Source organism: Colossoma macropomum, unplaced genomic scaffold, assembly GCF_904425465.1.
Source record: "Colossoma macropomum unplaced genomic scaffold, Colossoma_macropomum, whole genome shotgun sequence".
NCBI classification, from domain to species: Eukaryota; Metazoa; Chordata; class Actinopteri; order Characiformes; family Serrasalmidae; genus Colossoma; species Colossoma macropomum.
In genome coordinates this window covers 10506111-10530885 of record NW_023494790.1, presented here as the reverse complement: position 1 = coordinate 10530885, position 24775 = coordinate 10506111, and the positions used below count along the sequence as shown (strand labels likewise).

General features: G+C 39.5%; 1 protein-coding gene across 2 annotated transcripts in view; it reads right to left on the bottom strand.

The window, feature by feature from the left end:
* LOC118809104 (disintegrin and metalloproteinase domain-containing protein 12) overlaps positions 1-24775 on the bottom strand; it is a 161796-nt gene that overhangs the window by 66488 nt on the left and 70533 nt on the right. For both annotated transcript variants that reach the window (XM_036572089.1, XM_036572088.1), the window contains exons 4-6: positions 14859-14937; positions 4242-4318; positions 866-1064 (exon numbers count right to left, since the gene is read on the bottom strand). In XM_036572089.1, coding sequence (XP_036427982.1) covers positions 866-1064; positions 4242-4318; positions 14859-14937 — 355 coding nt within the window. The remainder of the gene's footprint in view (positions 1-865; positions 1065-4241; positions 4319-14858; positions 14938-24775) is intronic.

Sequence of the window (24775 nt, the reverse complement as noted above, 5' to 3'; positions counted from 1 at the left end):
GAAACACACATGAAAAAATGTCCTATAACATCATCGTTTACTCTTAATTTACACAATATGCATATATCTGGCCAGTAAAAATCAGGCTCCCATCTGACCCATCTGATTTCTCATGTTAATGTTTCATGAACGATTACAGTGTTTCCATTTACTAACTGCACAGAAAGAATCAAAGGCAACCACTGCTCAGTTGAAACCACCCTCAGTCCCTTCACATGCATGTATATTTCCAGGAAAATATTATATTTGGACGTTGTGCCCCATTTTTAGCATAAAGAAATGAAAGGAATTGCACACATCACTTTCTGTATCATAATTTAAAAAATCAGCTCATAAATGTTTTGGCTGCAAGGCCTTCAGCAGAGCATTACTGCTTGTTTGAACTATGAAGTAATAACTGTGACATTTGCCAAAGCACCCCGGCAGTGAACTTCATTCTGTTTGAGGATTATACATTGCAGATACTCACTCATTTCATATTCAGTTTCTATTAATGTGCATTGTAAACAGTGAGAAATATTCATAGTGAGAAATATTCTTGCTAAATCATCAAAAAATAATGTGATGCTATTTCCTTATGTGAACCCACATAAGGCCATAGTGTAAAATGGGCCCATATTCTATATTTCTTTTGCATATTCTACATATTACCTGCTTAGGCTGAATAGATGGATGCATGTAATTGTAATGATTTTTGTGACATCACAAAAACAATGAGTTCAAAAGTGTTTATTTATATTGCAGTATTTACCGTATATGGGCAGGGAGTGAATGATATGTTTACATATTACATCAAATCCGTTTCAAAAATGCAAGGCAATTTTTTTCCACTGATATGGTCCCTTTAACGGTTTGTGTAGCTTACCCTTAGGAGCGTGCTGTGTGAGCTGAAGAGAGACCCTAGAGTGTCTGGGACCCCTGCAGCGTTTGATATGTTGTGTCCATGTCCACATGTGCCTCGGGTAAGGTTGAGATGTTCTCCCCTGTAGATATGATGCATGGTGCTGTTGGGCTTCTGTGCTGGCTCCAGCACCAATACTTTATCTCTGAGTGAGATCAGCCCCCTGTAAATAAAGAGAGAGAGAGAGAGGGAGAGAGAAAGGGGGAGAGAGTGAAACAAAGAGGGAAGAGAGACAGAATGAAAGAATCAAACAAACAAACAAGCAAACAAACAAACAAAGAAGATAGAGAGGGACAAAGAGAAATAGAGAGATGGGGAAGGACAGAAAGAGAAAGATGAGAGAGGGAAAAAATGAGAGGAAGGTAGAGAGGAAGAGATAGAATGAGGAGAGAAAAAGAGAGAAAGAGAGAGAGACAGAGAGAGAGAGTGAGAAAGAAAGAAAGAAAGAAAGAAAGAAAGAAAGAAACAAAGAAAAAGAAAGAAAGAAATAGAGATGGGGAAAGGAGAGAAAGAGAGAAAGATGAAGAGGGAGAGGGAAAGAAAATGAAAGGAAAGGAGAGAGGAAGATAGAATGGGGAGAGAGAGAGAGAGAGAGAGAAAGAAAAAGCAATAGAAAGCAGAAAGTGAGAGACAAAGAGATGGAAAAAGAGTAAAAGGGTAAAGAGAGTGGGAGGAGAGAAAGAAAGAAAAAAGAAAGAAAGAACAAAACAAACAAGCAAACAAAGAAGATAGAGAAAGAGAAATAGAGAGGTGGGAAAAAGAGATAGAAAAAGGGAGAAAGAGAGAAAGGTGAGAGGGAAAGAAAATGAGAGGAAGGGAGTGAGAGGGAGAGAAAAAGAGAGAGAGAGAGAAAAAGAAAGAGAGAGACAAAGATAGAGAAAAAGGGAAAGAAAGAGAAAGAAGGAGAAGCAAAGATCAAGAGAAGGGGAAAGAGAGAAAAAGAGAGAGAGGGAGAGTGAGAGAGGAGGAGAAACACAAAATAGTTAAAGAAGCCAATATTGAGAAAGAAAGGCAAAAAAAAACTCAGCTAACAAAGTGGCTAGACTGTAAATAGTGCAGTCTAATCCTCTCGGAGGGGAAGTGGTCTTTCCGCTTTCCCACAAGCTAAGACAGCTTGAAAAAAGTTCTGGAAACTGGGTTATTTCAACATCCAAGCCACTGTTGGTCAACACGGCATCAATTTTGTGGATATTTTACTGAAACAACACTACTTACGCAGTCCTAATACTGATGTTTAGTGGTTATGGGCCGCGTTTCAGCGAGCTTTTCTCACACTTTAAAGTTGCACATTGATTTAAAGTGACATCTTCCTCCATAAAGGGACGGCCAAACTCCGGGCTTTCTCAACAAGCCCACACTGTGCTGCAGACCACATAAACGTCCACACAAACCCCACTCGCACCAACTCTGCCAACCAAAATCAGCACTAATTTGTTTTGGCCTGAGCGCCAAGAAACACAGCTCTGAGTGTGTGAGCGTGCGAGTGTGTGTACTGCAGAGCCCGGAGACATACTGCGGGGTCTGAGACAGGTTAGATGTCTGGAAGACAGGTTGCAGCTGCAGGCCCAAATAAAGAGCTTTAAGCAATAAGCAGTATCACTCCTGAGAGACAGGAGACATTTGCTGGCCAACGTTTAAGACATTCCTGATACTGTCCAGCAGAATTATCATAGTAATTACTCTGCCATGACAAGCTACAGTGCCTGTATGTTAACAATGTCTGACTCAAATCAGCCCTTTTAAATACATCACTTGAAACAAATCAAAAGTCCAACTGAAACCATTTTTTGTATCTTCCACACAATCTTTACGTCCTTTTTTGTAAATTAAGAATTATTTGATAAACTAAACAGCAATTTGATTCTGCAATACAATTCAATTTACTGAAGTAAAATCAGAATTAGGGCAGTCAAGCGATTAAAATAATTAACCATGATTAATCACATTCTTTTGTGTAGTTAATCACAATTTATTGCACTTGTCTAATTTGCTCAGATTTGATCTTAAAGAAAGATTTTCCCATTTAATACTTTCAATAATGCAATAACATTATTTTGAACTCAGTGGTCACATGAACTCATATGAAAATGATGTGATTTCTATAGAGTGAACAAGTTTCCAATTTAAACTGTTAAAGTCTAGTGACAGCAACAGGTTAAGTCCAATGCAATTGTAGCTTCTCACTGTTATACTGCTACATTATGTCTTGTTGCAAGTGGAACCAAAGTTTTCCTCTTTGCTGTTGTTTTGGTTAGTTTGCCACTCATTGATTTTTCCGTTGGTTTTTAGTGAGGTCTGCCAAATTCTAAAACATTGCCAGCATCAGCTGTGTATTTTTTTTCTTGAAAATGATACTTCAGACTCTGTGTACTTCAGTGACAAACAAATTCACAGCATTGCTGTAGCTGGAAATAACTTTGATTTTATCAAGACAGCCATCAATGCAACTTTTAAAAGCTGTAGTTGAATGAGGGGCAACAGCTGCAGAGTCATAGCAACATATAGTGCATGAGCACCTGGGCTTTAGGCTGGAGCTATGGCCAGTCTGAATGGTCAAACTAGGAAATGCACTGATACTCTTTTTTTCCCATATCATCTCTGACTTATGTGCGTTATCATTAGATCATTAGTCAAGTTTCTTTGGTACACATACACAAACAAGACCTATTTAAAATCTATTCTTAACCAGTGATTCAATTTTTTTTTCTTTTACTATCATTGCAGCTGCATCAGGAGTAATTATAAGCATTGCAACAAGAAAATGTTCTTCACATTCTGAGTTCATGACTGCATTAGATGAGAATAAAGCTGACTTGTTTTTGTGAGTCAGTGAATCCTTGAATCAGACGTGCAATTCAGTGAAATAGGTAATATGAAAGCATTGGTTTGGGAAACTCATTAGTGCATGTGTGCATATCAAGACTGCTTGCTTTTAGTTTTTTGTTTGCTTTTTTCTTTTTCTCTATTATTATTGTTATTTCCATTTATATAATCTGACAGGTAGTTGTACTTGATAGTTATACACCCTTTTTGCCTTTTTTGTTGCAAGTACACAATAAAGTTTCTGCTTTAAAATGCAATTAAACCAAACAGTCATAACAGTCAGGTTGTACAATCATGTCCTCTGTGCTTATATGCATTTCAGCAGCTACACTAACAGCACTACAAATAATATCACAGCATCATATCAACATCGGTTTTACACTGATGGATTCCCTGTTAATTCTAATATAGTCGTCTATCTTGGGTAATCAATGCCAGCGCTGCCACAATTATACCACATAATTAAAATACACTTATTACAGTCCCGTCCACTGATGCAGTCACTATGGTAACTCACCTGAGTCCTGAGCAGGTGCTGAGAATGACGTCAGAGTGTGGGTAGCCCTTCACCTCGCCATGGTAGTAACAGTTCATCTGAAAAAGACACAAACAACTGCTAATACACACTCACATGACACATACTGATGACACGGTGAAGGAGAATGGAGAACTCTCTCTGAGTGGGGGTCTGTGTCTGCGGTGATTATGAAGTGTCCTCCCAGTTGATCTACACTGTGAGACGTCTGCTGACAGAACTAACGTAAATCATCAGTAACTGTCAATCATCAATCAAAAAGACACACTGCATTTCCACTACATGCTTTCAAAGGGCACCTGCTGCCCTACAAAGAGGTGAGAAAGAGAGAGAGAGACAGACAGAGTTAAAGACAGGCAGAGAGTGAATGAGATATATATTTGAATATATATATATATATATATATATATATATATATATATATATATATATATATATATTATAGATAATTGTTGCAATGCTTTGCAATGACAATTTTGTCATGTCAAGAAAGCAAACTTGAGAGAGAGAGAAAGAGAGAGAGAGAGAGAGAAGGAGAGAGGGAGAGAGGGAGAGAGAAGGAGTAAATCGAATGGAAAGAAAGGAGAGAGAGAGGGGCAGGGAAGCATTTCAGGACAAAGCTGGTTTGTTTCAGTCGGAAGGGAGTTCTTGTCTGTTTTGGACTGAAAGCATGGCTGTAGGGTTTCTATTCTGGCACTGAACTCTCTGTATCCCATTTACCCAACTGCACAGCAAAACACAATGCATTCACTCAGTCTCTCTCTGTCTATATGCAGGCTTTCAAAAGAAAATACTCGGCTATTTCCAGAGCTGGGTCAGTGTTTTTTTAGGTCCAAGTTTAAGATTTTTAGCCTCATTCCTTGCTCTTGGATTGCACCCAACAACCGTAAAGGAAAAAAAAATAGACCCTCACTGAGGCAGCAAATGCAGTCTGCCCGTTTTAGCCTCGTCCTATCACCCGAGTGTGGTTTCAGGTCATTATTTCCGCGCTCAGGCCCAGGCCCACTCTCACGCCCCAGCACGCCTCCCCCGTCTGGCCTGTAATTTGTCCAAGCTTTGCTCTGGTCGGTGTGAGCTGATATGGAGGATAGCTCCAAGTCATCATGTCCACTGGACCACTGTTTCCTGTTTGCCCAGAGGTAAAAAGGACGTTCCACATCACATTAAATATGAAACACACACTGGTGCGGGGAACAGCAGCAGGGAAAGCGCCTGATTTAGCAAGTGCTGCTGATGTCATGAGCACATGGATATTGTATGAGACCATGATTGTTCGGCATCAGGGATATGTATAGACTGTTTCTGGGTGATACAAAAGTCACAGCTACGCAGTGCTCCAGGTGCCTTTAATTAGACATCCAGAGGCCCTGCAAATGGTTCTGGTGGAGAATATGGCTGCAAAGAAGGTAAACATGGGCAATATGAAATTACTAGGGTGATGCTTCCAGCCAAGCTGGACCACAGAGGAGCCTACAAGCATCTACACTGTAAAAGATAATTCAATGTATTAACGTCAGTAACCCGACTGCCTTAAAAGTTTGAGTTATGTGAGTATTATACAACAGTTAGTTCGGCCACGCAAGCTGATTGGTTGAGAAGCATTCTAACCATGCTGTTATTTCGTCATAACAACACGGTTTTTTCACAAACACTGTATCACTTTGACAGCTGTAGGAGACACTCAAGCCATTTGAAAGTTTTCACTTCTAACTTTGCGCACAAACAGAAAATGGACACTTTTAAGACTACATTTGACCTAAAGCCGATTTGGTCAGACTCTGAAGATGAGACTGCACTAAATCCTGAAACATTCATTACCGTTTGAGCAAGCTTTTCAGTCAGCAGTTGTGACAGAGGAACACCTAAACAACCTGGAATCAGCCAGAAATGAACCGAATACCATTCACCAAACAAAATGGGCTGTAAGATGCTTTACAGACTCATTGGAACAAAACAACATTAATATTGATCTGGCAAAAATTGACAAAACTAAGCTAAACTTGATATTGTGGAGGTTTTATGGCTCAGTCCGATTTGGTCAGACTCTGAAGATGAAACTACAGAACTGAGCTGGAGAATGAACCGCTGGCTGTGCAGCGAGTGAGCGGAGTTTGTTGCTCTGACGTAGCAACAAGCTGCTTGTTAAGGAACTATAATTTGGCGGAAGGAACTGCTGACATTAAAACATATTAAACGCCACGTTCGTGGTCCAATTTATTAATTCCTTACTTTATTTATTTAACTGTTGTATAAAAGCAATAGAACTCTCGCGGTCGTGTGTTATCGTGAATAACATCACGGCTGTGATTATCTACGGCCAAATCACAGCCGTGATGTTATTTCACGATAACACACTCCCTCTCGTGTTCTATTGCTTAAATAAACTTTAAATAATGAGTTAAGCAAATGTAAAACACAGAGTGGAGTTCTGCTAACTTACTAAAACAAGTCAAATTAACTCAAAAATGTTAGGCCAGTTAATCAAAAGTTAAAACATATAGTTTTACAGTTCATGCTTACAGTAAAAATGCAGTTCATTTGTTGTTGAGTGGGTGAAAACACACATAATGCAAAACAAAAAAAGTTCGGATACCATTAGGACTGGCGAAGTAAACTCGTTATTAGTTAATGCATTATTACAGCATTATTAGCATGTTATTAACATATTAAAACATTCACAGCCCAAATCATTTACTGCTTTAATTTTAACAGTCCTAATGCATTTTCCCAGTTTGATATTCTATTCTATCCATTCAAGCCCAGCTGTACAAGCACAGCGTTGCTATGATATAATCTGTGGTTGGAGCCCTCTCTTTCAAATACACATACAAATAGCAATAGTAAATTGGAAAGCTACTGTTCCCCTCCAGATCTTCGACTTCAAACCCACAAGCTGTAAGAAAGAGAACAAGAGTCTAGAACCATTACATGTAACCAGTGCTCTCACTTCATGTATTACTGTTAACTGTGTTAATTTTGAGTCTACTTATATAGCAATAAAAAAAAAGCAATGCTTTTTAAATGGAAAAATCTTTATTATCCCATTTGAGCAAACAAGACAAAGGCGATTAATGAGGATTAATGACACAAAATAATGTGATTACTTATGATTGATTATTTAAATTGTTTGACCACCCAAGATAATACATTGTCATTTATTCTACACAAAATGTTTCCATCTGGCCCTCAGGCCTCTATCTGACTAATTCGATATCTGGTGGAACAACTCATCATATGAGTGCTTATCAGCTTTGTTTATGCTTGATGAAAAAGGTTTTCCATTTACTAGCTGCACAGAAGGGACAGCAGAAATCACCCTTAGTCACTTCACATGCAGATGTATTTGCATGAAAACAATATTTCTGAAAGATGTGTTCTACTTTTAGCATAAAGAAATGAAAAGAGTCACACATATTGCTCTGTTTACTGCAAACATAAGTAAATTTGTTATACCACTTTGCCTCATTTGTATGGTCTTTTCTGTGTATGAATACAACACACGTACATGAAGTAAACACTCTAATCAAATAAAAATGTTGTCATAACATCACCATTTATTCTTGATTGATGTAAAACGTGCTTATCTGGCCAGCAGAAATCAGCCTTCCGTCTGACTTATCTGATATCTTGTGCTATAACGGTTAATTTGAGCACTTACAGGCTTTGCAGATGCATCATGAAGCATTACAACGTTTTCCACTTACTAGCTGTGTAAAGGCAACTAAAAGCAACTACCGCACAGCAGAAATTGCCTGCAGTCCCTTCACATGGAGTGTATTAATCTCACACACAAGGACGAGTGATTATTGCAGCAGGCATGGGAATGGTGCTAGCTTATTAGAGAGAAAGCAGAGAGGAGCTCTGTATGAGAAATCTCTATTCAAGGCCACGGTTAATGTGCCAGATTCACTGAGTCACTCTTAATCATAACCATGCATTCAGGATCTGAGTCCTGCTCTGCTCAGGCGTCATATGGAGCTACAGTGAAGCTTTCTAACACCATGCTGTGTTATAGGCTAAATGAGGGAGAAGCAGTTAGGGTTGATGAACGGACGCTGCTAGACATGCGCACACACACACACACACACACCCCAGTAAGTAAATCTCTATGTGAATACAACATAATAGATCCAATATCTCCTCCCAAGAATTGCTGGAACCCTCCTGTGCAGCTCATCCCTGTTTCATGCAGGAGATAAGCAGGTCTGTTGCCTAGAGCAGAAATAATATTTGCCCATAACACACTGATTATTGTAAAGCATAGGTATTCAAATCTGGAACTTGTAATCTCTGGTAATGAATTGAACAGTTAACCTCTTGACATTCACACACTCACCAGCAGGTCCACATTTCTGTTCTTCACATCTATAGCTTAATAATAACTCAATCATGCTGCCCTGTTTCCCATGTAATTACTAAATAATAAGTCTTATGTGGATACACAAAAGAGCTTTAGGGGTCAGTGTAATTGGTTGGCCACTTTATCATCATACCTGATTAATGAAGATAAATGGAGGTTGGAAATTTTGTAGTACCCAGACCAAGATGGCTGCAATTCAAATACATATGTATTCTAAGATTTTCTGGGGACAAAGTGGTGCTTGGTGGTGTTTTGCATTCAGTTTGTTACAAAAGCATGAACGCTTATTGCCTGCTAAACAGTTCCATAAGATTATACATGATCTAGCGTCATGTCAATATAGGAAGAGATGTAATTAAATCATTCTAGAAGCTGTGATCTGGGCTGAGCCATGGTTCAAATTGGGGTTATGGAAAAGAACACACCCTGCTGTATTTTACTGCCTCATTCTATATCATTTTTTTATTGGCTCTTTGTCATTTTGAATAACAATCAGCTTTCTATTAACCCTCTGAGGTCCATGAACTCACCCGCACGTCAAATTAAACAATCTATATAGATCTGCTCTTCCAATTCCACCTCACTCACACCGACTCACATGCAAAGTTATGAGGCTATGAAGAGGAGCTGAGAAACACATCATCTGCCTCTCACCGTGTGTAACTAGTAGACTTGTGTGTCTGTTTACATTTTGGGTAAACCGACCAATGGACACTGAGGAAATCACTAAGGACTGACCCATCACCCCGGAAACCCTTAATTCTTCATTCACTCGACATCAGAGACACATAAGAAATGGCATGCAAAGAGTTTATAGCCACTGCAGCGGTTCTGGAAAGCAGCGACGAAGATAACAGAGCATTTTGATATGAAGCATATGGGTATCATGTTATATGCAAGTGCCTTTAAATGAGAATTTAAGAAGATATGCAAAAATTGAGAAAATGTCTTCAGACCTTCAAACCTAAAGTCTGAGTGTGTGGTAGTTAAGCTAGTTAAAGCTAAAGCTAAAGCAAAGCTACACTATTAATGATTTGGGTATTTGGAGAGTTTTCTGGTAGTAACATATAATTGCACACAACGTGTGGAAGAACATTTTGTAACGTTGTACTTCGCACCCCTTCCTTGAGTGGATGAATCTGCTGATTGTGAGCACAATGAAAGAGAATTCAAAGAGAAGAGAGCTGAAACTTGGTGAAGGATGTGTCTTCTGAAGATGTAAGTGTATTACCTACTGTTCAAGTGTATTATCTACTGTTCTTATCTTCACAGTATAATGTTGCCCTAAACATCGAGCCGGATTATCTTTTGAGCCTGTGTGTGTGACGTTGATACATAATGTCTGACGTGGTCCAAAAAACTTCCACAACATCTGATTTGACTTTTAAATTATTATTTCCAACTTCACAGTGAGCTTTACAGTCAGCAGTCAGCTGTCGGTGTCTTTGCAACGTCATGATGAATTGCTGCCTTGAAAGAATGTCTTTAACTTCACCTTAGGATTTACGGTAAACTTGAGCATCAGCAGGTGTGTTGCTGGCACTGTCATATGGAGTATGGAAAAACTACTGTAAGTGTGTTCCCTTCCATAAGGCACATTTTTCCCCATGGAAATAAATATCCTGCTCCAGGATGCAGCCAAACCCTTCTTTGATATAGACATACTGAGATATTGCTTTTTAGTTTTTTCCATATTTTTAATTAAATATTCAATATCTATGAGACATGACATGACCATAAAATAGCTGTATCCATGCTGTGAAGCAGTTTATTTACCCTTTTCTATTTATTTTACTTTTTAACCCCTTAATCCCAGGCATATTACATACTAAGGCTTATTATTCAGTAACCACAGGGAATTCAGTGCAAACTGGCATTATTATAACTGAGTTATTCTTAGAGTACAGAGCTGTCTGATAAAACCTTGGGCCAGCTGGTGAGCCCTGGTCATTTAATTGGTTAAATTTTTTTTCTGCTTGAAGCCAATTACTGATGGTATCCAGGGCCTGATAGTTAACTACAATGTCATTTTTTTAGGGGAACAGTTAAAAAAAATCATAAAAACTAAATTAATTGCTTTCTGGAAATTTGCTTTCTTTCTAGTTAACATTTACAACACTGTGTAAGGCTTTCTTTGGTGTCATTTTAAGAGAAATAAAACAGTTACATCTGGTTTGCAACATTTTTTTTAGCACAGAGCAGCAGTACTCAGGAAGCATAGGATCGTTAATTTGATAATTTATTAACTATTAATGCTAACTTATTGTCTTTGTTAATGTATGCGTTCATTAACTTTATTAATGTTAACTTAAATATTGTCTGATACCATGATACAGTTGGAAAACACTGCGATATTTGATTTGATCACTCGGACCTAGTTCAAATTCTATCTACAATGAAGTAATAAGACTAAATATCAGAAATGTGTTAGCTCTAAATAGTAACCTTTTCCTGGATTGACTCTTGGATCATGCTCTTATATTCTGAGAAAATGATAACAGGTCAGGGCTTAACACAGTCCTCCAGGTTCAGCTAAAACTAATCCTTAATAGTTAACAAAATCTGTCTGAATGGGTCCTACCTGACCCCGTTCTCCTAAAAGGACAAACTGGCGAGACCAACATGAGTCTAGCTGTAATGTATTTTTTAAGAGAGAAGACAGAAAAGAATGGACATACTAAGGCCCAATCCCATTTCACCCTTTGCCCCTACCGCTTAGCCCTTGCCCCATAATTTCGCATATTCATGCCTAGGGGTAGGGTTGTTTGTTGAGATAGAGGGGTAGGGAGAAGTGTTAGGGCTACATGGCCCTCCAAACAGAGGTTTTTCAGAAGCACACACCAAGTGGAGTGGTATGAGAAAAACAGAACCAAAAAAAAACGGCTGCGCAAGTGACCAAAGAAACCTACAAATGTAAATATTTTCTCTGTTAAAAAATACAATAACCATTACATTATCTTAGTTTAATGTGAAGAATTCTTCATAACAAGCATAAAAATTGACAGTAGTATGCTGATGTCTCTGTAGCTAGCTAGCTGAATTTCCAGTTCTACCTTAAAATGGTGCAGCAATTACATTCTGACACGTCAGAACTGCTGCACTATTCAAGGTGGAACGGGAAAATTAGAACAAGAAGCTAGCAAATAGCTGACTTCAGCTTCATATCACCGAAGAATTAGGGGTGGGCGATAAATAAGGGCATGTGATTCCCTAAATGTAACTAAAGGTTGCTGAACTTTACTGCTGCTCTGCTGTCACTACAGACTGGCAGAGTCACCTCCAGATCACTGCTAGTAGCCTATTAATGAAGTAATGTTCTTTTTTATTTGAGGGTCCCATTTCGTAGGGGAAGATTTCAACCACTACCCCTTGTAACTCAGTTCCAAGGCATAAGAAGACACTCGAAAACAAGGGAGACTCTTACCCTGCCCTGGTACTCACTCTGGTTATTTATTTTGTGTGTGTGTGTGTGTGTGTGTGTGTGTGTTTGTTTGCACGTCTCTGTGTGTGTTGCAATATGCCTGGCATTTGCAGAACAGGCAACCTTACCAAGCCAAGACCATAGTTACAAAACAACAACCTCACACCAAGACTCCTATCAACAATGCACCTATTTCCACAAATGTGCACTGCAGTGGCACAACTGTACTCATATAGAATTTGAAAGGAAGCAATGATTATGAAGTTAAAGTGCAGTGATGCCAGTTTAAAGGATATTTACATGTATGTCTATCTGCATGTGATAAAACCTATAAAAACCACAGTCCTAGTCCAACTATTTCAAGGTACCACAAGTTCCTGGACCACTGGCTGCTCAGTTGGCTTGCCAGCTGTGTCACTAGTTCATGCCCAAAAAATGCTAAGAAAAGGTCTAGGGTTGCTTCTAGATGTAAAAATTCAAATTATTTTTTCATCTGGAGTCAGTTACTGTTTTATCTCAACGTGAGGACCAAATAAGTGTCAATGGCAGTAAAATAAGCTATCATAAAGTTGGAAAATGTGAATAAATCACAGACATAGCCAAAAATACCACATGTGTCAAAATCAACTGTTCTGTGCATTATTAATTAGCAGGAATAGTCTGTTCCTAGCACTTGCAAAATCTTGGCAGATAATGGAAGACCACAGAAGTAGAATATTTTCATGAGGAAAAACTGCTAAACAGATCAATGGCATGTCAAAAACTGCCATAAGGAGAAAAATGTATCAGCATAATCTCAGAGAGTTTACCACACTACTAAAACCAGTGGTACGCCTCTAGAAGAAAAAGAGCAGGCAGCTTCCTAAAAACTACCAAAGACCAGGAGAATTTTGGGATGAAGTCTTATGGACAACTGAAGATTAACTTGTACTAGATTGATGATTTGAGGAGAAAAAAATCTCATTTTCAGTGCCAAAAAAAGTGATGTGTTGACAGACCAAGTGAGTTTCTTGACCCAAGCTCAACTGAGCTCACGTTTACTTACTGAAGACAAAACTGAAGGTGAAAAGCCCCCAGAAGAAGCAGAAACAGACACAGCTGCATTACAGACCTGGCAGGGCATGAACAGAGAAGATACCAGGGTCTGGTAATGTCTATAGGTTTCAGAACAAATGCAAAGTCATTGAATGCAAAGGATTTGCAAATAATTACTAACCATGTCAATGTTATTTAAGATTGTGTGTCGATTTGTCAAATTACTTATGGTGCTCTGCAATGAGGAGACTATGAGTATAAATAACATGGATTCCTATACAGTTCACCTAATACAGATATAAGTATCCTGAATCAAAGCTGACATTCTGTACTTTAACCTCACAGTGATCATTTCATTCCAAATTCAATCCAGTGCCAAAACAACAAAAGTGGTCATTGTCCAGTTACACTGAGACTGCATGTGTGAATGTATGAGCATGTGTAGGTGAGTGCATGTGGGTGTGTTCATCTTAGGAGAATATGTCCTGCCTGTGCGTCCTCACTTTTCACATGTTTTTATTTATTTTGCAATCTCAGATCACATTGTCTAATCAAAAGTTCTCAATAACATTCCTCTGGGGCACACTGTTGAGAAGGAGGAGCTGTCAGAGTTTGGATAACGTGATCTGCAATCATTGCCTCCCTTCAAAAAAGAGGCACAACACTCCACACTGAAAAAAGTGTGCACTCAGCACACCCTGTCTCCAAGGAGCGGGAGATGGAACAGCCAAACAAGCACAAGCAGCTTCTCAAATCTCCCTCCAGTCTTGTGAAACAGCACAGCTGATGTTTCACTGACCCTGAACAGACCTCAGAGGACACATAGAGACACACACACAAGCACACACACACGGTCCGTCTGTCTAAATAGTGGTTAGCACAATACAAGTTAAGGCTTGACTTGTAGCTAAAAAGATTAAATATACAACTGGGGACAAAAATCACAGCCGACCCAACAGGATTAGTTTAATTAGAAGTGGAAAAAGGTGAGAATAACAGCAGCCAACAGTTCACATGTTCAATGGACAAATCAGACACTTGAAAGAAAGAAAGAAAGAAAGAATGGATGAGAAAGGACAGAGAGAAAGCAAAAAGACTGAAAAAAGAAAGAAAGAAAACACTGATTGACACCGCTATCATGAAGCATTTACATATTTACCTATAGATTTACCTAGATGAAGAGAGAGACAGAGAGCTATAGAGAGAGAAAAAGCAAGAAAGACAGAAAGAAAGAGGAAAGAAAGTGAGAATGAGAGCGAGAAAGAGACAGCGAGCGAGAGAAACAGAGAAAGAAACAAACAAACAAAATAAAGAAAGAAAGTGGCAGTATGAGGGAGAAAAAGAGAAAGACAGAAAGCGAGAGAGAAACACTATAAAGAGAGAGAAAATCAGCAAGAGAGAGACACTATAAGGAGAGAAATACTATAAAGACAGTGAACTCTAAAAACACACTAATACAAAAATTACAACCCCCTGAACCTCTACAATGAATGCACAGGCAAGCATGAAGCAAAGAGAAGGACAGACAGAGAGAGAAAGAGACAGAGAGAGAGAGAGAGAGAGAGAGAGAGAGAGAGAGAGAGAGAGAGTGTGAGAAGCGTGTTTATATTAGCCGAGGGAGTTGTAAGCTTTTTACTGCAGGTAATTAACAAACTTATTCACCGCCTTTCATCTCAGAATCGTGATGAAACCAGAGCACATGCTTTCACAAACGTCAGTGTAGGATTTCAGATCATGGAGTAAAGACTGCAATCAGAACAAGACAGTGTAAGAGTGATCTTACCGTGGAGGAGGGCGAGGTGGTGACTGCTTTTCCACCGTCCAGGTAGTGCGTCTCTGTGTAGTGACTGGCAAACAGACCCCTGGAACAAAGACACACAAACCCATACACTGAGAAAGAGAAGAGAAAAGCATCTGATTCAGTAATGGATACATATATAATTTATGGTTTAAATTAGATTTCTTGATCAATATATATATTTATCTATCACCTATATATAACTGACCAGATCAACTACTCAGATTGGCACAGTATGGGTCACTTTACAATAACAAGAAGACCAATTACTCAACATGGGGTTTACAAGACAAGCTTGTATCTTCACATGCATTTCTGTCTCCTCACAGCTTGAGCTCAATTATGTTTATACAGAGAATAATAAATGCTTCTTCTTGCCAAACGTCCCCATAGAACCTTGTTATTGCCTTATGCTGTATGTAGAAATATGTTTGTAATTGGTATGTGTCTATAGGGCAAAAGCTCATATATATTTTAATTAAGCACCTCTTTGTCAGTACAGCAACCTTCTCATTCAGTGTGTCTGTACTTTAGTGAGATGCTATCTACCAGTAGATGTTGTGTGCTGGCTTAAGGCAGCTAATTAGTGTTCCACAGTGTATAAGTGAGTTACAGGGGATACCACAGTTTTTCCTGGGAATAAAGCATTGGCTTAAGATAGTTAAACTTTGCACCAAAATATATTAATAGAGTACCAGAAGTCCATTGGTGTATGTGAACTAGAGGTTTAGTAGGGTACTAAGGGATGCTGGAGTTTAATGGGATACTATGGCATCTTCTCCCTGAGAAGTTCCACATTAACTCTCAGTTCTGACTGTCCCTTTCCTGTTCCTGGGCCTAGCTGCCACCTGCTTCTTGTTTTGCACTCATTAGAGCATTAGTGAGGTCAGGTACTGATGTCAGGTACGGCTTTGATGATCAAAGCCATGAAAAACAGACTCATTATTCCTCCTCCACCAAACTTCAAAGTCATCGCTATGCATTTGGGCCTGTTCAGCTACTGCTAGTCACTGCCCACAGTGATCCTAGGCTTGCGTGCCTATTCACACCTAAGCTTTTGTAGCTCCAAGATGTTTCCACTTCAGAATAACAACACTCATATTTGCATAGGGTAGCTCTAGCAGGTCAGAAATTTGAGGACCTCACTTGCTGGACAGGTGGCATCTTATGACAGCACCACATTGAAAGTCACTGAGCCCTTTAGTGCAACCCATTCTACTTTAAGTGTTTTTTATGGGATACATGGCTTGGTTTTATTTACCAATTAGCAATGAGTATGGTTGAAATAGCTGAATCCACTAATGAGAAGGAGTGTCCACATATTTTTGACCAGTGTTACTAACCTCTGTTCTGATTGGCTGCCCTTTATTGTACCTCATTCACAAAGCAGTCTAGGCTATGTATAATGATGCTGATTACTGGAATAGCCCAGATAAACTCACTCATTGCATGCATCCTGCTGTCTATGCCTTCCATTCATTCATTACAGGTACTAGAGCATCTAGGGGTTTAGTCGGGTATCAGGGGTTTGTGGTATGACTTCAGGCTTCCAGTGTCTTATGTATAATCCATTAAAACTTAATCAGCTGCCAGTGATTAGAGATTCAGGACCGGCCACAGAGACCATCTGGAACAGCAAAAGAATGCTCTCTCTCTCTCTCTGCTGAGAAACAATGTCTTCATTAGCTCCAGACACACAGGACCGGGTGGATGTGAATCATCTGCCCTGTCCATGTGTTTCTCTATAGCTGTGCCTTGTTAGCAATACCAGACTCTGAGAAGGGGATAAACTAATGAATATGAAAATATTCATGAGTAATGCTGAAGGAGGTAAAAAACACTGACTCCCAAGGTCGGCCACAGGGCAATTCATATGGTCATCTTTTTTAGAAGAACTCTGAGTCAGGGGCAGCACAGCCATGTAGAAACACAGTCAAGTCAAATCAAGAATACTGAAGTAAGGCTTATAGCGTTCATACAGAGTTCAGGTGAATCCCACATGGTATAAGCTGAGCTTAAACAAAAATCTGGTGCTGATTTTCTTGTAGCAGTTTTGTATGTTATTCAACGTGTTATGCAGTATTCTGTAGCGCAGCACCGGATCCCTTAACCTCATCAGTTTGACTTACTTACCATGGTTTTATACTGTTTTCACTTACTTACCATGGTTTTATACTGTTTTCACTGTTTCCACTCATCAATGTTCTCTCAATGGAGAAATCCCTGTGGTGTCAACCGACACTACTGCTAGCCTAGCCAGCTAGCATGATATAGGCTCATAAATACCACAAAGCAAGTATTACCATAAATCTTAGCTTTGCTGTCAAACAAAATCGTAAAGAAAACAGGAATTTTAGCTTTATTTAGCCCAAAATGAACATTGAAGACAACTGTTTTTACCCTTTCAGCCACAGAAAAGAAGCCAAATTAAGTTATCTAAATACCCTTACTAAACTTGCTAAGCGTAGCTTTTAGCTTGATGTCCTAATCATCTGAGTCATTTATGTCATTTGAGAAATCCATTCTCTCCATTGTAATGATGATTTTGAAAATGATATGAACAATTAGGTACAATAATATGGCTACAATATTCATCTTTCTAGCATTAACACTAGCTATTTGCCCCCAAAATATACCCCAAAGCAACTGTACTTTTTCAAAAGTTCCTCCTACCTTTAAGACACATCAGAAGGAGGCTTTCCTTTTCTTTTAAATGGAAAATCTCATTCTAGAGACTGCAGCAGTTCTACTAATATGCAAGTAAGCATATTAATTTAGGCCAGAGTGTCATTTTAGACATGGAGACTTATGGAGTCTAGGCTTAGGCTTAATTGAAGAGTTAATTCACTTTTACTGGCAATGTTACATCTGCCATTCCACATTAGATCAGCTGGCCATATCTGAGCTGCCACAATGCACTCTCCTTTTATTTTGTCACCATGGTAACTTTTCAGACTTGTAGTGCTCTAGTTACTGGGTAAAACATCACCTGCTGTGAGCATACACGGTTGTCTAGGAGACGTCATTAGAACGAAGGGTGTGGCAGCCACACCGTAAGCGCCAATTAACGCCAATCATCATTCTTCTGAATCACAGGCTTGGAAGGTGGAGGTTCAGCATCGTGTTCCGTTGCGTATGTCATTCAGTTTATAAGACAGAGGGCCAACTAAAAATAGAGCTTGTCAGACTTGTGAATTCGCCATGAGTGTAGTGTAATAAGCTGAGTTTGTATCTCATTAGCCTTTCATTACGATTTTGCATATGTGATGTGTATGCCAACCCAGTAAAACTTGCTGAAAATTATACTAGACAGCAGAGATTAAACTGAAAGTGATGAAAGATTTAGAGTTTCAAAGTCTGTGTCATGAAACACATTAAACGTGATAACAACTTTGTCAGTGGAGTAGCTATTTTTGCACTTAGAGAGAAAAGTAGTCCTCCCCAGTCTCAATTCCAGACACGAGAAATGATTTCTGTTCTCTTAGACTGTTTGGCACTCAACCTCCCGTTGCTCCTGTGCTCTCTCAGATAGCACAGATGATCTTTAAAGACAGCTCTCAAGCCAGTGACAGAGAAGACACAAAACCCATGTAGGATGTGATGTAAGAGAGGCAATTACGACAAAGCGATCAATGCCGCCCTGCAGATTCAATCAGCACGGAAGAGGCTTCCAATAACCCCGCACACCGGTTCAAATGGAAAATAGTGCTTAGTGTAAAACATTAAAGACTAAGGCTGTATGTAGACAAATTGCTCGGCTGCCCCTCGTGTTAATGATGACAGAAATCCAATTGATTTTCAAAGATGGTACGAGAGCTGGTCTTTAAATTAAAAAGGGCAGAATTCCTCCAAACACAAAAACAGAGAGCAGTTTAATTAATGTTTATGGAAACAGACACCAGATGTAATTGGTCTCGCCTCATTCGGCCGCAGCAGGATGATGTATTGTGCTAAGAGAGTGCAATCTGCACTGAAGGGACTTCAAACCCGGAGAATTGCTTTTGACATAGTCTCGCAGGAGTCAGCTGGACACACAGTGCAGACAGAGGCTCTGGCCAGTTATCTTTCTCTTGCTATTTCTTTGGAGGCATCCTGACAAGCTGGGGTTATTGAAGTAACCCAGAGGAAAACAGAGCCAACGGCAATGGGTTCCATACACTGTTCATCAGACTGTTGGAAATAGAACCTCAGCTCAAAGAGAGACAGCAGGGCTGCTTCTTTCAAGTGGACTGTGATATTAACAAACAAAACACGTACACGAATTAGGAAAGCATGCGGTTTTGAGCAGATTTTGCAAGCTTTGCTTTTAAGCTACAATATTAGTGGATGGCTATTGATTTGTTGTTTCTTGACACCGCCAACAAGACTATGACTATGGTACAGAGTTGTATGCAACATTCTGGGCACCCATCGCCAAATTACACATTTTATAGAAAAGAAGTAAACAAATGTGACAGCTTTGTAGGAGTCAGACGCGTGCAGAGCAGGCTGTGGTTAAAATGTTTAATGAAGGTCAGGTTAGAATCATAAACGATAAAAACGAGTAAGAAAACAAACCAGGAAGCCAAACACTGGAACAAAAGGCTTGGTAATGCACAGGAGATGGATACAATACTTCGCAAGGAGGCGATGGAAACAAACAGGTCACATGGGCACTTAAACAGGTGACAACAATCAATAATCAGGTGAACTGGAGCGTGGATAGGTAGATGGCTGAGAGTCCATGGGCATGTGATCCCCAGAGGATTGTGGGAGTTGGAGTTCTGGATGGAGTGATGGGAGTTAGTCTCTGCTGAGCCAGCGGGAGGCGTGACAACTTCTGCAGCAGACTACTTAATTTTTTTTTCTGCAAATGTTGTCTGCAGTCTCAATTTGATAAACTTCAATAATAGAAAAAATAAAATAGTAAGTGTGGCATGTGCAAAAGCCTGGGTACCCTTTGAGTTTCAGAAATTAATTAATCATTAGGCCTTAACTGATTGATTAGAATTGGTTAGCAGGTCAAGAATCATAATTAGGAACTGTCAGCTGATGGCAAATTATGGAGCCTAATAAATTCTCTGACTCTTAAATCTTATGCTAACACCGAATAGCCATGGGCTCCTCTAAATAGTTGGCAGAGGATCTGAAAATAAAGCTAACTGATGCCTACAAAGCAGGGGAAAGCTATAAAAAGATATCAAAGCAATTCCAGCTCACAAATTTCCACTGTGCAAATTGTCATTAAGATGCTATTATGGAAGTTAAGGAAGTTAAGATCAAGTTGGAAGACCAAGAAAACTCCTAGATAAAACTGCTCATATGCTGTCCAGAAAGGCAAAGCAAAACCCCCATATGCCAGCAGAGGACCTCCAGGAAAGTTTAGCTGACACAGGAGTGGCAATGCACTGTTCTACTGTGCAGCTTTACTTCCACACACATCATCTGCATTAAAGAGTCATCAGAAGGAAACCTTAAAATCTTAACTTTTTAATGGTTTGCTACAAAGGTTTAGCCTCTGTCACTAAAAATAAAAAATAATAATAATAATTAGGTTAGGTTCTGCAAACTTTTGCTTTCAGCTGTATATTTTAAAAAATGGGTCTTGTTTATCTTGTAGAACATCACTATTAATCCTCCAAGTTCTGTCCTGAAAAACCTTCATGACTGCCTGAAATTAATAACACTGACACTGTGTTCATTACCACTGTGATAAAAAAAAACAGGTTATCAATACACACTGATCTTCTTACTGTCTTACAGCTCATTAGCACCACATGCCAACCTGATTGGGAAATATGGTTTAAATTCACAGGTTAAATATGACGAAGCAGCGACTGTCTTTACACAGACAACTGCAATATTTTATGAGCTCTTTATTTTGCATTCATGCATTATACATAAGCAAGAACCACACAGCAGAAGCATACCAAAGAAGCCCTTTGAAAGCAAGGAACAGTGGAGAAAATGTCTCTTTGTAATTTTGCTTTTCATCATATCTATCGAGGGTGGAGCCTTAGGACAGAAAAGCTAATTAAATCATCACTGGGCAGGAGAAAGCATACAAAACAACAATCCACAAAGCTTCTAGATCCTGAAATGTACCCTCTGCAATGCAGCAGTCACAAGTCAAATAACTTGGCTATATCTCAAGCTGTCCCAGCTGATGACTAGAGCTTTTCTGCACTTAAGGAAGATACAGGTGCTGCTGCCATTTCAGACAGCCTTACAGTTGGTTAAGTTTTTTTAATAATCAGTATTTAGTGTGTCCACTCTTTGCCTTTATCACAGCTTCCATTCTCAGTGGGAGACTTGCCTTCCAAAGTTTCTCTCAAAGTTTTAGAAGTTGCTTGCATTTTTTGCTTCTCACAATCCAAATAAATTCTATGACGTTGACAATTGGCCAGTCTATTGTTCTGAGAACACCAGCAGCGTTTTTGTTTGAGAAGTACAGTTTGATTTTCTCAGCAGTGAGCTTGGTGCTTGGGGTCAATATCCCATTACTGCTGTAGAACTAATTTCTTTCCAGTCAAACATTTTTAGAGGGTACTGCATGACGTATTAAAATCATTTTGTACTCATCAGCAAACTGAATGCTAACAGTAGCTTTAACTGTCAGGCACACACACACACACTCACACACACACTCACCAAGCACTTTATTAGGAACACCTCCTTGTATCTACACTTATTGTCCATTTCCTCAGCGCCACTTACCATACCGGAGGACTTTGTAGTTCTACAATTACACAATGTAGTCCACCTGTTTCTCTGCATACTTTGTTAGGGTGTTCTTCAATGGTCAGGACCCCCCACAGGACCGCCACAGAGCAGGTACTGTTTGGGTGGTGGATCAGTGCCGCTGGAGTTTTTAAACCTCAGTGTCACTGCTGTACTAAGCATAGTCCACCAACCAAATCTTTCCGCCCAACAGCGTCCTGTGGGCAGTATCCTATCACCACTGACGAAGGACTAGAGGATGACCAACACAAACTGTACAGCAACAGATGAGCTATCGTCTCCGACTTCACATCTACAAGGTGGACTAACAAGGTAGGAGTGTCTAATATATATATGAAATTAAGAAATTTGTTCCTTTCTTTTGAGAATAATGCACAGCAGAAAGTAGCTTTAACTGTCCGACAGCGTTTTTACACAGTGTTTGCAAACTAAGACCAGACTGTTAACATCTTTCAAATGATTAATATATTGTAAAGTTGAAAAACTTGCTAATTGAAACTAATCCATTCTGCTTCATTGAACCAGAGTTTGGAAGCAGTTAGTAACATACAATTAATATGGACAAGTCAACAAGCTGGCTTGCTCATTGTTTTCAAGCAAAGTGTACATTTAAATTTTATAGTCTCATAAAGTCTACTTTTTATTTCTTTCCAGACTCCATCTTTTAATACTGAAAACCCAGACCCACAAACACAGGAGTGTGATGCGGTCTGCAGCATTATAAATGTTGTCAGGAATATTCTGATTTACACACCACCGATGCCAATGAGGGCAGAAAGAAAACAGCAGAGAAACAAAGCAGTTGTGGGTCGTGATTTTATTTACAAGCGTGTCCGGGTTCCAACAGTGAGCTAAGCAAGGGACTGGTCCAGCCTGACCCGTCACTGCTCAATTAAAGCAGACCAAAACACAGCTGAGGCAGAAAGACAAAAGCCACAAAAAAGGAAGAAGAAATGGAGGGGACTACACCAGAAGTGATTTTTCGGGTCTTGGCATAGTGACAGGCGTGTAAGCGGTGGAGACGGCACGGCTGTCTTCTTGAGGACAGAGGAAAGTCTTCTTGTGTTTCTTGAGGAGAAATCAGGTCACGGTTTTGTTCCCCAGTGTTTTTCCCCCTACAGTGGACACGTTCCTCTATATAATCATAAATGTCTGCTTGTCCTCAAAATCCCTCCAGCCAATAATTGAGAGTCAGATTGGTCATTTGAAATGTCTATTACAGACCGCCGATTACCATTACCATGGTGACTCTTTTGAAATTGATGCCTGAGGGCCAGCCAGGTTCAAAAGAAATCAATAAAGTTCCATCACGGGTAATGTGCAGGTGATGAATGACGGTGGCAAAGCACACACTGCAGCAATTATAGTGTGCAGGTGATTGATATCTGGGAAACAATGGCTAGCTAATTGAAATTAAGGCCTACATGTGGTGCAGTTATTAACGACAATGAAGAGACAGATGGATGTTTAAGACAGCGGCTCCTATAGATAACGGATGCAAGACATATATCGTCTCAAATTTGTCCAAATAACACAAAAAAGTTGTGAGAAAAAATGATTAAGGGTTTTGGTGGGAGTGGCATTCAGGCATTCACAAATGGTTCAAACCATTTATATGAACTTCCTACAAACTTCTCATTTTCAGTTTTTCATGACTACTTTGTGAAACCATATTCACTTTATAGAGAGGTGCATGTCAGTAAATGACACTATGACTAAAATATGTCAGGGAGATGTGTCTCAATGGATACTATTGAAAAGGCTAGTCTAATAAAAGACTTTCTGAAATGTTGTTGAAAGTGACTTGAGTTTTGAATTACCCCGAGACCAAGAGCAAGCATATGTGTGGTAACATTTCATTACGACAACTCCCCTTTAAGGACCATTCTGAGAAAGAAACCCAGTAGGAGTGAAATTGGATGATTTGTTTGACATGGATATACAATCCTTGGAGAACAGGCTACATAGTTGACGTAATGATGTCCCTTTACGGGACAGAAGTGATGTGCCAGTTTTGGAAGTTTTGTTGACAAGTGGAACTCCACCCTTGGATCAGACAAGGATGCTTCACAAACTCTTCCATTATGAGGAACTGCATTATCATCAGGACACCTGACTACATCATTGCACCATGACAGCTTTTACTCTGAATGGTTTATAAGCAAATTCTGTTCACAAACCTTAATGAGAGAAACTGCAGACCTGGTTCCCAGATTGGTCTTGAGAGAGACCTTATTTACAATCATTTACAACCACGTATGGTTGCATGTGTGCTTCCATATTTCATTACTATACATTTTCAGTTCTTCCAAAAAGCATATTAACAGATGCTCTCCTCAGTCTAGCTTCATGTCCGGCCTTTACTGTCATTTGACTGTTCGTTTAGACTCGTTTAACCTCCATCACACTAACTCTACTGGACTGATATGACTGTGTTTGGGTCATCGTGTGGTATTAATGTCAGAATGTGTGTGGGGGGTCTTTTATAATCTCAGGGGAAGTCTGTCTTCCTGGATATATCACCCCAGCGTCTGCTAGCCAGACGTGAGCCACATAAATACAAGCCGAGTCAAAAGAAATATCCAATCCAGTGATGTCACATTTCTTGTATTCAAGACCTTTAGCTCTCAATGGCAGCCTTGCCTCTACAGAACCAGTCAAACGGAATTGTTATACTCAAAACCTTTCAAAAGCAGCAATTCCATTCAGAAAGCACCCAGAGCTCAAAAATCCCTTTGAAGAGCTGGGTGTATAATCTCTATCTCTCAAAGGTCAGAGATCCCTCCCATCATCTTCTCAAAGATGTCTTGGGCAGGAGCAGCAGATGATAAAAGAAGATGGAAACCCATTTCGAGGATATGAAATGGGTGGATGTGCTGAATGACAAGAGAGATGAGCTCTAAAGAGCAAAGGTCTATGTGGCAGGGAGAGGTGAGCAGATTCTAGACTGGCAGAAGATCCAATGAAAAGCTTCTGAAGGAAAAAGAAAGGGAAGACTTGAACACTCAAACTGGGAAAGACACTCAAAAAAGTGACGAGAGCTAATAAATGCTAATTAGTCCTAATGGCTCTGCTTAGACTCACATTAAAATGCATTCTGTATCTGGATGTTGTCCTTATACACATTTAAAAGACAAGTTTTCAGACAAGATCTATGTGTGTAATCTGTCGTGTGTGCTCCA